General features: G+C 49.9%; 1 protein-coding gene across 2 annotated transcripts in view; it reads right to left on the bottom strand.

Annotated features, from left to right (window-relative positions):
- Window positions 1-4,701: 4,701 nt before the first annotated feature.
- STX6 (syntaxin 6) overlaps window positions 4,702-14,283 on the bottom strand; it is a 29,826-nt gene continuing 20,244 nt past the window's right edge. The window contains exon 8 of one of the 2 annotated variants that reach the window (XM_015570045.1): window positions 4,702-4,860. In XM_015570045.1, the coding sequence (XP_015425531.1) occupies window positions 4,733-4,860 (128 nt within the window). In that variant the 3' untranslated portion in view covers window positions 4,702-4,732. Of the gene's footprint in view, window positions 4,861-9,370; window positions 10,885-14,283 lie in introns of those variants that run through there. The other variant, XM_006754487.2, reaches the window with a different exon arrangement.

Genomic DNA, 14,283 nt, shown 5'->3' with positions numbered 1-14,283 from the left:
ACTTAGAACTAGGAGCTGGGCCATGTGCCAGGCAGGAGCCCAGGTTGATGAGAAAGACGGGCTCTACCTCAAGCTGCCAGAATCTAGGAAAGACGCTCAACCCTTACCACAAGGCCATGTGTGTGCAGCAAGGGAAGCTGGCACCTGGGGACGTGGGGTAAGGAGCCTGGGAGGGGTCAGGGATCACCTGGGGAGGGAGGCCTATGAGGAGGTGCGCCACACAAGGTTCTGTAAAATGAGTGGGAACTAGCAAGAAGGGGAAGGGAAAGGACAGTGTGGCACCGAAAATGAATGACGTGCACAGGTGTGGCTGTTTCCTGTGCCTCACCTATTCCCCACCCCCACCACAAGGCAGTTCGTGGTACTCTGTGTGTCCAGACCTCGATTCACACCAGGCACCGAAAGTGGCACCAACTTTGGCCTCATACAAGTCAGTATCCTTAGAGCAAGTTCAGACGCCACTAGCAAGAAGCCTGGCGGTCCTGAGCAGCCTGCGCCCCCACTGACGCCTGTTTTAACTTGTTTTCAGGTCATCTTCCCTAGGCAGGTAGGTGCCCTGGGAGGTGGGGACCAAGGTCTGTCGCGGGCCAGTGACTGCAACGTCCTGCACCCACCTGCCCTCACTCCAGTCGCCCGCACCCTCCACAAGAGGCTACTCCCATGTGGGTGCCCCTGCAAAGTCAGGACAGCGGCCGCCGTGGTCCTGCGGGTCCAGGCTCTGTGCCATCCCAGCCACTCGGCCACCTGGGAGGTATGGGCCTCACTGGCCCTGCAACCCTGGTCCTGGCGCCCTGCCACCCCCCGCTGCTGCCTCCAGTCTCCGCCAGGGCAGAGATGGGCCCCAGGGGGAACACAGACAGAGCCCGAAGTCCAGTGCACCCTATCCTCTACATGCAAGACACTTTGCTGGGAGGAAGGCTCCCTGATTTTGCCCTTGAGGATCTCACGAGGAGGGAGGGCCAGAGTCTGGGAATTTCACAGTGACCGAGTCCCACTAAAAGCTGGTGGCGATGTGGGGTGCAGGGTGGGGACCTGGTGCGGGCGGCGTCCCGAGGTCTCACGCAGGAGGGAGGAACTGCAGGTGCGGCTGGAACTTGGGGAATCAAGGTTAACCTGAGAATTCAGGCTGTGCAGTCACTGCGCTGTGCCCACCGCAAATATTTCAGTGCTCTGCTGCGGACATTAGGAACACAGTGCTGAAACCTTAGGGCAGTTTTGCGAGGAGGGACCCCTTATCTCCGAGTTACAAACTAGGAGCTGGAAACTCAGAGGTTAAATTAGCAAATAATTAGCAGAGGCAGGACTTGAACCCGGCCCTCTAACTCCCAGCCTGTGTCCATCCGCCCTCCCGGAATTCTCCTCACGGGGAGCCCCCCCAGGATCCTCCTGGGCCCAACAGGCTGCGGGGAGAGCAGCGGCCACGACCGGCTCCCATGGCCCCGGCCTCGCCGCTCTGCCGCCGACTCTGGCCTCCGAGAAGGTCGGTGTAGGGGCTTGGCTTCGGTTTTCCTGCAGGGAAATGGGGTTGGCGTCCCCACCTGTCCGCCGCTGGGGGAAGGAAGGACGGACAGTTCACTTGGGAGGCACAAAAGCTGTCTTGTGGGTGGACACCAGCATTTTAGAAAAAAGTGCTTCCCACAGGCGAGAGTAGGTTTTGTCTGGGAAGCGGTTCTTCCAGGTGTGTGCCCTGGGTGGTGATTTAGGGTTGTGACTGGCCCTGCTCTGGAGGTGGGTGTGGGATGGCGTCCAGGCAGTCTGGTCCCTCCATCTGGCCCTGTGCTTCCTGCGGGTGTGCGCTGCCTGCTGGTGGCTACCAAAGCCTTCGGGGCCGGGTGCTGGTCCGAGGGTGCCTGGCCCCTGGGAAGGAGGCATCCTTGATGCTACATCCCTGCGGCCCAGAGGAGGCCCCTATCCTAGGGCTGGAGTGCAATGACTGGACTTCCTGGTTCTCCAAACTGGCCTCGGGGCAGCGGGATCCCTGATTCCCATGTGAGTATTTATTTATTGGCAGGAGTTTGGGTTATTGGTTCCCCGATCCAGGCATGCGCCAGCTCCACATATTCTTTCACCCACCCATTGCTTCGCTTATCTGTCTTTGCTGGAACGCCCTTCCCCTTGTCCACCCATGGACTCCCTGGCAGCCTTCAAAGGTGCTGCCCTGAGAAGCGTTCCCTGACACTGGGGTGGTGGCCTTGGCCCCTCCTCCGAGCTCCCATAGAATCTGGTGCCAAGGCTCTTTGTTGTGGCTCTTTTAACATAGACTTGCTTGTTTACCCTGCCAAACTTACCTGGCAACAACTGGACATCCCTGGTCCACCTGCCCAACCCATTTCCCACCCAAATCCCCAGGCTGGTTCTGGAGCTATTCGCTGGACACCCTCCCCTCCCCCTTCCCATCCTCTCTGAAGTTTCCATCTTTCCCTGTAGAGCCGAGCACCTGCTGAGAAATGGCGGCAGCCTTCCTTGGCCAGAAGCTGTGCCCGGCTCTCTCAGGCTGCAGGTCTGACCCGGTCGGAGTGCTGGGCCCCCAGGGGGGGGCTGCTGGGATTGGCTCTGACATCTGCCTGTGGAGCCGGGCCTTCAGAGCTGCCCTGCCAGGCCTGGAGGGTCTCCTGGGCTCTCCTGTGGATGCCGGGCTGCCTGCCCGGCCTGCCTTTGTCTTGCCCTGCTGCATCTGGGCTTAGGCAGGGGCTCCTCGCAGGGTGGAGCTGCCCTTAGGGGTCTGGCTGGGTGCCGGCCACTGGGGAGAGACCTGCCCTGCCCTTGGGAAGCCCATATCCCCAGGGGGAGTCAGCTACAGCTGTGGAAAGAGACAGACCAGTGTGCCAAGGGCTACAATGGAAGCGCCAGGCAGGAGCCCCACTCCACCTGGTGAGCAGAAACTCTTCCCAGAAAAGCCAGCCCCAGGCTCACCAGCCTCCATCAGCTCTGGTGTTATCTCAGGAACAAGGAATGTTGGCAGGCTCGGGAGCTCACAGCAGCATCCAGATGCCACAACTTTGATTCTCATCCTGGGCTCCTCAGACTGAGTCTCCAATACAATGAGATTGACTCACTCACTTCTTGCACACATTTCCAGTCACATAAAAGCTCCAAAATACAGGGGTGGGCAAAGGTAGGTTTACTGTTGCATTGTAACATTCTTTTTAGTTAATAAAGCTATTATAATACTCATATCCTGCATGTCTTTTTCCATATGAACTGTAAACCTACTTTTGCCTAACCCTGTATTTTATCAAGGCTGACCTGCCTTGACCAGGTTTCTTAAACTCCACTGTGGGCTTAGAGGGTTTGAGATGTGGTCAAATCCATGGCAAGGATGCCATGCTTTATCTTGGGCACGGCTAGGAGTTCAGTGCTTTAATCCACCGCGGACTTGTACCACAGCTCTTTTGCTCTCTCTTCCTCTCCTTAGCCATCCTCCACCATTTCTCTAGTTAGAAAGACAGCTTAGTGAAACATCTGCTTGCCACCACTGAAATGGCGTCTTTTTTCTTTTAAGGGAGGCTATGTAATGGGTTCCAGCTGTAGCACTTACTAGGTGTGTCCTTGGGTAAATTTCTTTTCATTGCTCCATGGCTCTGCCTTCAGGTCTATGGGAGGGGGGAGGTGGAGAATAGGCTGTGAGAATTAAACCCAGTATTTTGCTCCCCAGTGGGTCCTTAATGCTTTGGTCAAAGACCTGCCTGGCACATGAGATCAAATGTTGGCTATAGAAATATTGATATTTTTGTAATGAAATACATTTTAGAAATCTGCCCCTAGAATAGTTGATGACCCTTTCCCAAAGGCCGACCAGTGTTACTGTGAACTTCTGTGAGTGGAGACAGAAAGCATAGAGAGGGTTGGGGAGGAAGGAAAGAAGGAAAGAGGAAACACAGCCGCAGAGGGCGGGTTTGGGAGGACACGCCCAAGTCCTGGGAGGCTTCTAGAGCCCGTTACCCCCACTCTGAGAGGTGCATTGGTGGGGACGTTTCGCTTAGATTCTGCCCGTGTCTGCACCAAACAGGAGCCGCTGCTAAGGTTCTGGGTGTCGGCACCTTGGGGAGGGGGCGGGGGTCCTGTTCCCCGACAACTGACACCCCGGAGATGCCAAGGATGGAGGCGTATCGATTTCACTTGGACAAGCCTCCCTTTCCTGTCTGTGCCATTTTTTTGCCTCAGGTCTTGCCTTTTAACATTTCCAACATTAGTTTTATGTAAGACTGGCCAGTGGGGACCCTTTGAATGACAGCTGCACAGCAGATCCATGAGTAGGTTCACTTCCCTTGTCCACGCCACAGTCCACGTTTCCTCATAGTGGGGGGTGGGGGGTGATCTCTCATTAGGGAATACATACACCATTTCCTTCCTAAATCTCTTCCTCCTCAAATGTGAACCATAACTCTTAGAATCAGCACTCACTTCTTCAGCAAGGCCGGTTAGGGTGTGGACTTGCCTTTCCTCCCCTAAGCCGGCTGTTTCAGTGTGAGGGGAAATCCAGCCAGGACTTGGGAAGCACGGGGGAGCCAATTTTTGTGCCAGGAACAGGGGCATAGTGAGTGGCTCTGCCTCTCACCAGCTGTGTGACCTTGAGAAATTACTTGTGTCTCCGTTTCCTCGCCTTCAGATTTGAGGTAATATTAGATGTGTAAACTTCAGTTTCACGCAGTATTATATGTAACATATAAGTATTATATGTTAGTACGGACAGAGTCCTTGGAAGAGTGCCCGGCACCTCATAGGTGCTCATTTAAAGAACGAGGGTGGGGAGAGCAAGTGGGTTGAAGATCCCTGCCCTCCGCAGCTTATGCAGCCTCCTCCTGAGGGCAGGCTCCTCTGTCTGCAGATCCGATGGCCAGTGTTGTTCGCCGACATTCACTGAGGGGAGAAGTAAAGAACTAACTTCCTTTTGTGTCCTAGTCTCTCTCCCCCGCCCGATTCCTAGTCCCAACTGAAACTCTTGTGCTGGAAATATTCTGAATACATGGCATTGTTATTTTGGGACTTGAGAATCCATATAACTAGTTCGACCAGACAGACCACAACTTAGCTTTCTCTGGCCCAGAAATTCAGATCTTCCAGCAGTTAGGCCTTTCATATGCACATGCCCATGTTTATTAGCGGGGGCAGAAGGAAGGGAAGAAGCCATGCTTAGGTATGAAAATAAAAACAAAAACCAACCAAACTTTTAGAAAAACAACCCAGGACAAAGATCACATTCTCCCCATTTCCTTTTAATACTGAATAGCATTCTTTATACAGTTATAACATGATTTCAAGTGCAGGAGAAAGAAACATTACGGATAGACTTTGGAGTGTAAAAGTATCACTTTAAAAGATGGCTAGTTGAGGTTTTATTTGACACAAGTATTTAAAAAACTTTTCAAGTTTACAGTGTCGTCAAATCTTGTTTAATGTTAGGATTACAGCGAAGGCTGTGGAAGGTATTGTTTTGCAGGGAGCGTTCACTGTAGCCCGACCTCCCAATGCAGCAGTGCTGGTTCTCACACGGGAGTGGGGCCCCGAGCCTCCTGGGGGGCTTGCTAAACGCGGCTGCTGGCCCCACCCAGGCTGGGATTCAGCAGGTCAGGGTGGGGCCTGCGCACCTGTATTTCCAGCAAGTTCCGGAGGATGCTGCATCCTTGGTCCCACAGCACACCTGGAGACCCACCGTGTAGAGAGAGAAGCGAGCTCTCTCTCCCTGCGGCGAGGGCTGTAAACGTCTGGCACCAGGGCTCCGGCGCTCTCCGTGGGGGTTGGGGACAGATGAAGTCACCCAGGTGTTCTCAGTTTTAATCCTTGATCTCACTTTAGTTTGTACCTTCTAGTTTCTTAACATTAAAATGCTATCAGGTTATTTATCCTTGCGGGAAAAATAGACGGTTTAGTCCTGCTGAGCACTGCCATGGATTACATTCTATTTTTAAATTACACGAATTTTTAATAACAAGTGAGCTAGGAAAGGCATATTTCCACTTACAGAAAATGAATCCATCATCATCTATAGCTCTCTCTCTGGCTCTTCCCTGTTTCCAGACTATTACCCTGGGCATTCTCCCAGCCTGGTCAGTGAGGACACAATCACATGGCATTTATGAGCAGTTCCGATAACTTATTAGCGACACCTTCCCGAGGACACCTGGCTGGCCTCTCCTCACCCACACAGACGACAGGGGACTCTGTTTTCCTGGGGATGAGGACATCTGCCTCTCCCAGAACAGACCTTAATGCAGAGTCAAAACTGCCGCTCAGTAGTGGGTCTCAGCTAACCCTACTTTCTACAGAACAGGAAAGAGCCACCTTGAACTTGGCCCAACCCCAGGGATGACAGGAAGCTTAACTGGAGTGCAGCACTGGCTGCTGCCGGGGCCCGGGAGCTTTGGTCAGAGAATAAGGATGCTGGGTGGTCTTAATCCAAAACCCCCTGAATAATCAAGTGGCTTCTAGGTTTGAAAACTCAACCTAGAAGAAACGGTAAAATACACTTTCTCATGAGGGTCTGGCTGCAATTGGCAAACCCGGTCCATGAAATGTCCATGTGAAAGCCAAGCAGTGGGGCAGGTAATGGGGCCATCTAGGCACAGCTCCATGGCACAGCCTCGGGCAAGGGCAAAGGTCACGTCAGAAGGAAAACAGCACCAACGTGTGAGTTTATCTCAGAAGGAAACAAGTTCTTTTTCTTTCTTCCTCACCTCCCCAAATATCTGTATCAGTAAAGACACTATGACATAAAGAGCTCCCATATAATGTATGTGTAGGTGGCGGCAACATGACGTAGGTGGCGGCAACATGACGGAGGTGCTTCGGTGTTTGTCCAACGGCAAACGACACCAAACAGCTGGGGTGACACGACAAGTTACTACTAGCCTAGCTTAAGTCACATCGCCGAGGTCAGCTCGTCCCAGGTGTGTGGCCCCTGGGCCAAGTCCAAGATGCAACGCACCAAATGACCCTCATGTGTCTGTTGGGGGAGCTGTAACTGTTTCATCTTTGAAACAAGGAGACTGAACTAAGTGGTCAAGTCCACTGAGCCTCTTAAGAGACACTACCCCCAGAGGTCAGCTGGTTTGAAGTTTCCACCCCAGCACCAGGCTTCAGTCCCAGAGGGTCAGAGCAGGGCTGGCCTAGTCTGTTCCAGTCTGAAGGGCTGTTCTCTACTCCTTCGATTTCTGGACTGGACCCTGACAGCAGTCTCCCCGTGAGCAGAACTGACCTTAGTTAGGGAAGGTGCAGAGGGACTGCGGAGCTGTGAGAATCCTTTGCTTTCTCCTCTCTGTTCTTGATAGACAAAGAAAACTCTTTAAGGGAAAAAAAATTCTTAAAAATATCTGGGAGGAAAAGAAATGCCAGCGAGAGGCAAACAGAGGGAGAATTAAAGGTAGTTAGAACCTCAGCTTTCTAGATGGTCCGAATGTTGTGTTGTTAACAAATTTGTCCTGCAGTTTATAAGGAAAAGCTGAACAGTTCAAAATCTACAGTTGGAAAGCAACTCATATCTATCATTCAGCACTTAGATCTTCCAGCTATGAATTCTCTGGAAAGGTACCGGGCTCACTTTACAGCCAGGAAAATTACCAGAAGAAAAATCCTGGCTCTGCTACCTTCCCATACAGAAGGTACAGCACTTAACAGACAGATTTCGTTTGGAGTTAGACCAGATTTCTCTTCACAGCCCTTAATCTCACGAGGTGAGAAAGAGGGGAAGTTGCCAAGCCGTTGGCTCCCAGACCCATCAGTCTGTTTAACTCTGGCTAAAAGCAGAGAATGATGGGCAAGTTATCAAGTTTCTCCCCCTTGGGCTCTGGCATGAAGATGCTCATGTAACACACAACTGCAGCACGCAGCGGCACATAGGGAACACGGCGACTGTTCACAGTCCCCACAAGGACGAGATCAAAGGTTAGACTGAAAACTAACTGTGACTGGAGTTTGCAGTTGGGTTCCTACCACGGCGACTGTCTCAGTGGTTCACTCCCAAGCCAGCTGATTAGTAAGATGTTCTTCCCATAACATAAACTGAGCTCTCTGTGACCTATCGCATTCTGCCACTTCTCCAGATGGCGGGCATGGGGTGAGCGTGAAGACTGAGGGAGGAGAGCCCACCTCTGCCTCAGGATGGGAGTCTAGCCTAACCATAACCTAAGCCCTGGCTTGTTCTCTCTCTTTTTTTTAAAATAAATGTTTATTGATTTCAGCCCTAGCTGGTTTGGCTCAGTGGACAGACAGAGCATCAGCCTGCAGACTGAAAGGTCCCGGGTTCGATTCCCACTCAGGGCACATATACTGTATAATTTTTATTGATTTCAGAGAGGGAGAGGGATAGAAATATCAATGATGAGAGAGAATCATTGATCAGCTGCCTCTTGCATGCCCACTACTGGGGATCAAGCCCGCAACCTGGGCACGTGCCCTTGACTGGAATTGAATCCGGGACCCTTCAGTCCGCAGGCTAACGCTCTATCTACTGAGCCAACCCAGCTAGGGCCTGGCTTGCTCTCTTGGAGCGCTAGTTTGGAATCTAGGTGGGGGGCCCGACCACTCGTATGAAGGGACCACCCAGTCCGGGCACAACAGGCTCAGACCCAGGATCAAACTAGTGAGGCTCTGCCTGGGGCAGAGCCAGCTCTGAGGCCACACTACGAGGCCGGCTGCCCAGGAACAGCTCCGTTGCGGGTGGAGGGCAGTGGCCTACAGGGAGAACATACATAGTGCTTATATTTTCAGTAAATATTCTCTTTCCAAATATTTCTATTCAGCTTCGGCCCATGAGTCTGCTTTACAATAACCCGTTTAGCTGACACCTGAAATGGGTGAGGTCAGCATGCCAATTCTAAATATATCCAAACATTGAGTCATTAAGCCTCAGGATCTCAAAAACTTAGACCCTGAAGTCAGGGGAAGGTCTTGCTCATTAATGATATGGCGTGTTCCCAGCAGGCCCTCCTGACACACACGACACCGTAAATCTGGACAACAGCATGGCCCCTAAGTAGGGCAGTCACGTAATTCAGACTCCGGTTCCTTGGTGGAAGGTGGAGAGTGTAGATGAGAGCACTAAGACAAGGCCCACATTTTTAAACAGTTTTAACAAAGACTTGTATATCTTAATGCAAATCTAAGGACCATCCCTCTTCTAAGTTTATAGAAGACTATTTGAATGTCTCAAAACTTTGTAAAACAAATAATCTAGTACCCTACATCTCAAGCCCTTTGTAACAATTACCTCTTTTTACTCATTTGAAAAGAAATTAACATTTATATATCAAATAGAATTGAGTGTAAACATGGGTGTCAACCACCCTTTAAGTTTTGTAAATCTATTTTTAGCTTTCATCAACATGCAGACTGCCTTATCTACCAGCATCCTACACATGAGAAAATACCCTTCTTTAAAAAATTGTTACAAATATTTATTAAAAAGTGCAATTCAAAAGTTAGCTGGGCAAATACATCATTGCAAATCACAAAAAAAAAAAAGAGAGGAGGAATAAAAGCCCCAAACAAAACAAAAACCAAGAAATACAAACAAAAGGAGAAAAAAAAGTTTGATAAAGTTAGGAATGGACCCCAAAAGATTAGGAAATGAGAAGTCAAAGCTAGAACTCTATCTGATGTCACTGCGCTTCCCACGTGCAAAAGAGGACGGTGAAGATGCAGCCTCGGCCGCCAGGCTGCCTCACTCAGCTGCTGCTTCAGTATTAGGTTATTCGTCAGGGAGGTTATAAAAATATCCTATGTACATGGGCACGTTGGACGCAGAGTCACCAGAAGCTTGAAGTTTAGAGTCTCAGCAACTAAAACTCAATGGAAGCATCTGTTGTTTAAATTTGGATTGGCTCAGTGATTTGAATGGATAAAAATCAAGTTGTCATCTGAAGGGAAAAAACAACCAGTTCACCTACCCCTTTTTGCCATTTCTCACAGGGCTAGAAAAGCCTGATCCAGAACTAGCCTTTTTTGTCATTACAGTTTCTGACTAAATGTAATAAATGTGCTAATCATTCCCAACCCCATCTGCCAAGGGGGAGAGAGAGCCACAGGATCTAAATCCATTCGTGTGCTGCTCAGCAGCCATATGTTTAAGGGTCATCCTAAAAATACACATTGCACCCCTGGGGAGGAGCCTGCAGGACAGCCACCTGAATTCAGCCAGGCTATGACCTCCCATGACCTTGCCCCCTTCCCTCAGCTGTGCACACTCAGGGTCCTCCCTTCCATTCAAGACACAAGTTGTTAGCACTCCCAAAGCCCAGTGCTTTTCATTCTTTCCCATCAGTTCTTACCACAGAAAGATGTGCCTGGAAAAGCAATCATCCCTGCAAAAAGAACCACTCACTGCATTTTGTCCCAAACTGCTCTGGGCCTTCTGTCCCCAGAATGACCAGCTCTCAGGGGCTAAAGAACACTCCCATGAGGGGCAGCAGAGGGGACCCAGGAGCCCCATTCCCGACAGGGTCCTTCTGGCTGCCGGCTGGGCAGGGAGAGGGTCTGAGCAGGAGAAAAGAGCCGCCAAAGACAGACGGATGCAATGAGCAACACTGAACACTACTGAGTCTGCGAATTGTTCTGGATTCCTCAGAGGCCCTCCACGGGGAACGAGGTCCAGGGAGGCAAAGCAGAGGCAAGCTGTCCTCAGGACAGGACAGGTGGCGCCAGGAGTGTGAAGCTGTCAGGTCCTCTTCCCACCGGCCCCTCCAGCACTGGACGGAGGAGCTGCCTCAATGGTGGGGTCACCCAGAGAAAAGTCAGCGCGGGCTGTGTTCCCAGGAGTGGCAGGTGGGAGCCGGCACCGCGGGCTGCTTGTCCTCCTCCCGGTTCCTGTGCGTCACAGAACTAAGAAGAGGAGCAGCACGACCAGCAGGATGGCAAAGAGGACGGCTATGGCACACCACTGGCGCCGATCTGCGAGGCAGGACACGAGGGTTAGCTCTCAGGACCGGGCATTCCCCGAGATACAGTCACATGGATAGGGGCAGAAACAGAATGTTGGGGAGCCAGCTAGAATTGTAAGAAATATTAATCATGCTCTGTTAACCGCTCATACGTGATTCAACCCTGTCTCTGCTGACCTGGCTCAAGTAGTGACAGGCAGCGCGGACCCATTGTTTGTCCAGTTACAACAAGAAACCTAAGGCCACACTCGGAAGCAGAAAAGCGACAAAATGTGCACATGACCAGGGCAGGGAGGCTCTTGAACTGCCCAGGTGCCTGGCCCTCTGATGCTGCTCTGCTCCTGGTCTGCACTGCACCTGCGTTTGCAGCTCTGCCGTCCCCAAGAGCTGCCCTGTGATAAGTATGTGCTTCCTATCTCAAGTCTTTAATTAAAACCTGTGTTTCTGACTTTAATTAAAGCCTGCGGCTCTTAGCTTTCTGCTGGTGGTTGCCACATCCTTGGAAAAGGTGTTGGCCCTGGCATTGCAGATCAAAGCCCATCTGCTTTCATCTCCCACCAAAGTAAAATCATTTAAAGAAGCAATAAATCCTGTCCTGTTCTCAAAGCACTATGGGAGAATGGAAAGGGAATGAAAGCTTCTGCTGGTCACTTCAGGAAACGAAGAGCTGAAAAAGCAAGCTCCAGGGATCACAAGCATGATTAATGACACCACATCTAGTGAAGAAAGATTACTTAGCCAGTGACTGTGTTAAAACTCCACGGCTTCTCTGTGAATGACAGTGAACTGTCTTTTCTGAAACTTTCTACCCCACCAACAATTTAGAAAAGGCACAGGCAACAAGGTGGCTGGAGTCCATCTAAATGGCTGAGAGCAAGGAGGCCCTGAGGGACAGAGGGGCCCACGCAGGCCCCGGGGGAATCCCAGCTGCAGACCAAGTCCCGACTCCACAACAGCTGCCTCACAGGGCTGCTGTGAGAGCTGAACAAGAACACCCTCACGCAGTCTTAGGGCCCACAGCACAGGATGCTGTCCTCGTCTAGATGGTTGGCTACCTTGGGAAGAGGTAGAAAGCGAGTGGTCTTTCCATTGGTGAGCCCTGCCATTTCCTACAGGGGGTCTGATAGCAAAGTTTCACTAGCCTGTGAAAATGTAGGTCAACTGCTACAAATAAGAATTCCATTTAAATAGAACTATCAATGAATACTGATCCATCAGAGGTTGTTTGAAAGCCTGCACATTTTAGCACACCATGGCTACTGAGAATCACATTATAAAAAGATCTGAATCAAGATTGTATGACTTTCCACAGGCAATACTAAGTCCTTTTCTGAAGCAGAACTCCAAAGTAGGCAGTTGGCCTACTCCAGAAGCTATTTTTAGCCTGTTTAATGATCAATGGTGAAGAACACTACAGTAACTTGACATTCTTTCATCTATTTTTAAATGTTTACAATAATTTAAAACCACTGTCATTGAAAATAGTCCATATTCTTCCGGGACAAAACAGTCCAGGTGATTGCTTCCTAACCACCCCACTCCCATCTCACACCTAATTCCTGCACTCATCCCCCACCCCCAGGCATCCTGCCACGTTCAAAACCAGATTTCCAACATTTGACCAGCTTTCCACTTTCTGGCTTCCCATTAGCTTCTACCAACCCGCCCCCCGCCCCCATCACTTTCTCTTCTGTGATTGCATTAAGTAGGTGTTTTCATCAAGGAGAACATCCATCACACAAGCTAGCACAGCCCAGAAATGCTCTTTAAAGCCATGTTCCTTTGAAGTGGTAAATTGCTTCTACGAAGCATGAACTAGGTAACCTCAGGGTGCTGTTACCTGAGCTGACTTCTCCAGAGGAAGGGGTGGGACTAACCACAAGGGCTTTTGGGACCTCAAGTGAAAAGTCCTAACCACTTGCCTCAAAGAGCGCAGGGAACAAAGGAAACACCAGTGGTAGGTTTTTTTCCTCCCAAAATATTTCCCTCCCCTAAAGAGAAAAGATGAACAGTAGAATTCAGAAAGTCGGGGGAAGGAAACCCTGGCATCTACCTAAAAGAATGTACATCGGGTAGGAAAATGACAAGATGGTGTCTCTCTTGGGTAAGCAGCCGGCCATGGGAGCCCAGATGTTTGGGCTCTCAAGAACCGTAGGACGTGTGTTCAGTTACTGTCTAATCAAACTTCAGCGTGTCTTAATATACTTTCTGTATGTACAGGTTTGATGAAAAAGCAGTAAACTTTCCTAAAAGTTAAGGAGGATGGAGACAAATACAAATTGCCGTGTCCTCAACCTGAAACAGACACCACCAAGCAGGAGGCCCTGGACAATCTTTCCCGGGCAGCAAGCAAGGATGGGAATGAAAACCACAGGCAAGCTGTCCCAACTGCAGGGCCTTTCAGGCCAAAAGCTCTGTTCCCTGGCTCCCTTTCCCAGACAAATATAAGTAAATTCTTACTTTGCTCCCCAAACCTTTCGTTCGGGAGAAAGTAGAATAAAACATAAGCAAGTCTCGGTGCTATTTATACACACTGGACAGCTTATCACAATGCAAGTACTTTTCTAAATTATTCATACCCGGCATGCCGGGAAGCACAGATACAGAGCATCTTTGTTCGTTTGCTCTTCCCCAACAAAACTGGTGCTGAAGTAGCTACTTGACTGCGACTAATACATACACTAGTGAGAGGGCTGGTGGTTAAACTGATTATATAATACTTCATTAACGCTTTTTTTTTTTTAAACAGAGGGGTGAGGGTGGAAGAGGAGAGAGCAGAGGGAATCAGAAAAAAACCACTTTGCAAACCTCTCTCTCAAAGTGTCAAAGATGAACTAAGTTGTGCCTGCTTCAGAAAATGACGAGCCTCCTAGAAGCACAAACACACTTGATCCTGGGAAGAAAGAAGGACATAAGCCTCGCTATGAGCTTCCCTTGGTTTTGGACCTACCAGGTCATTGCCCCCTAGGGCCATCTTCTTCCTGTCTTATGGTTTTTTAAAATAAACATTTACTAAGTACTAAAATGCATGGGAGACACTGCTAAACATTAGTTATTACTATCTCATTTAATCCTCACAATGACCGTAAGAGCCAGGCATCCCCCTAATTTTTAATCAGTAAGAAACTGAGGCCCAGAGAACTGTTAATGTAACTTGACTATGAGTTAAACTGCTGAAAAGCAAATATACACATATATTTAAATTTTGCCTCAAAAGGCTAAACTATTAGACTCTCTGCCATGTACCTGACCAGGAAACCAATAGGAAAACGAGGTGTCAAGAAACAGGAAGTTCTCACGGGGAAGGCGGTGTTTTGGTTCAAGAATACTTAAATTACCTCAAGGCATATCTCAGTTCCTCCTTTCGCCAACCCACCCCCATCAAGTAAAGAGAAAAAAAAGAAATCCT

This window comes from Myotis davidii, unplaced genomic scaffold, assembly GCF_000327345.1.
Source record: "Myotis davidii unplaced genomic scaffold, ASM32734v1 scaffold591, whole genome shotgun sequence".
NCBI lineage: Eukaryota > Metazoa > Chordata > Mammalia > Chiroptera > Vespertilionidae > Myotis > Myotis davidii.
The sequence above is the reverse complement of the archived record's forward strand: the minus strand, read 5'-3'. Positions and strand labels throughout refer to the sequence as shown.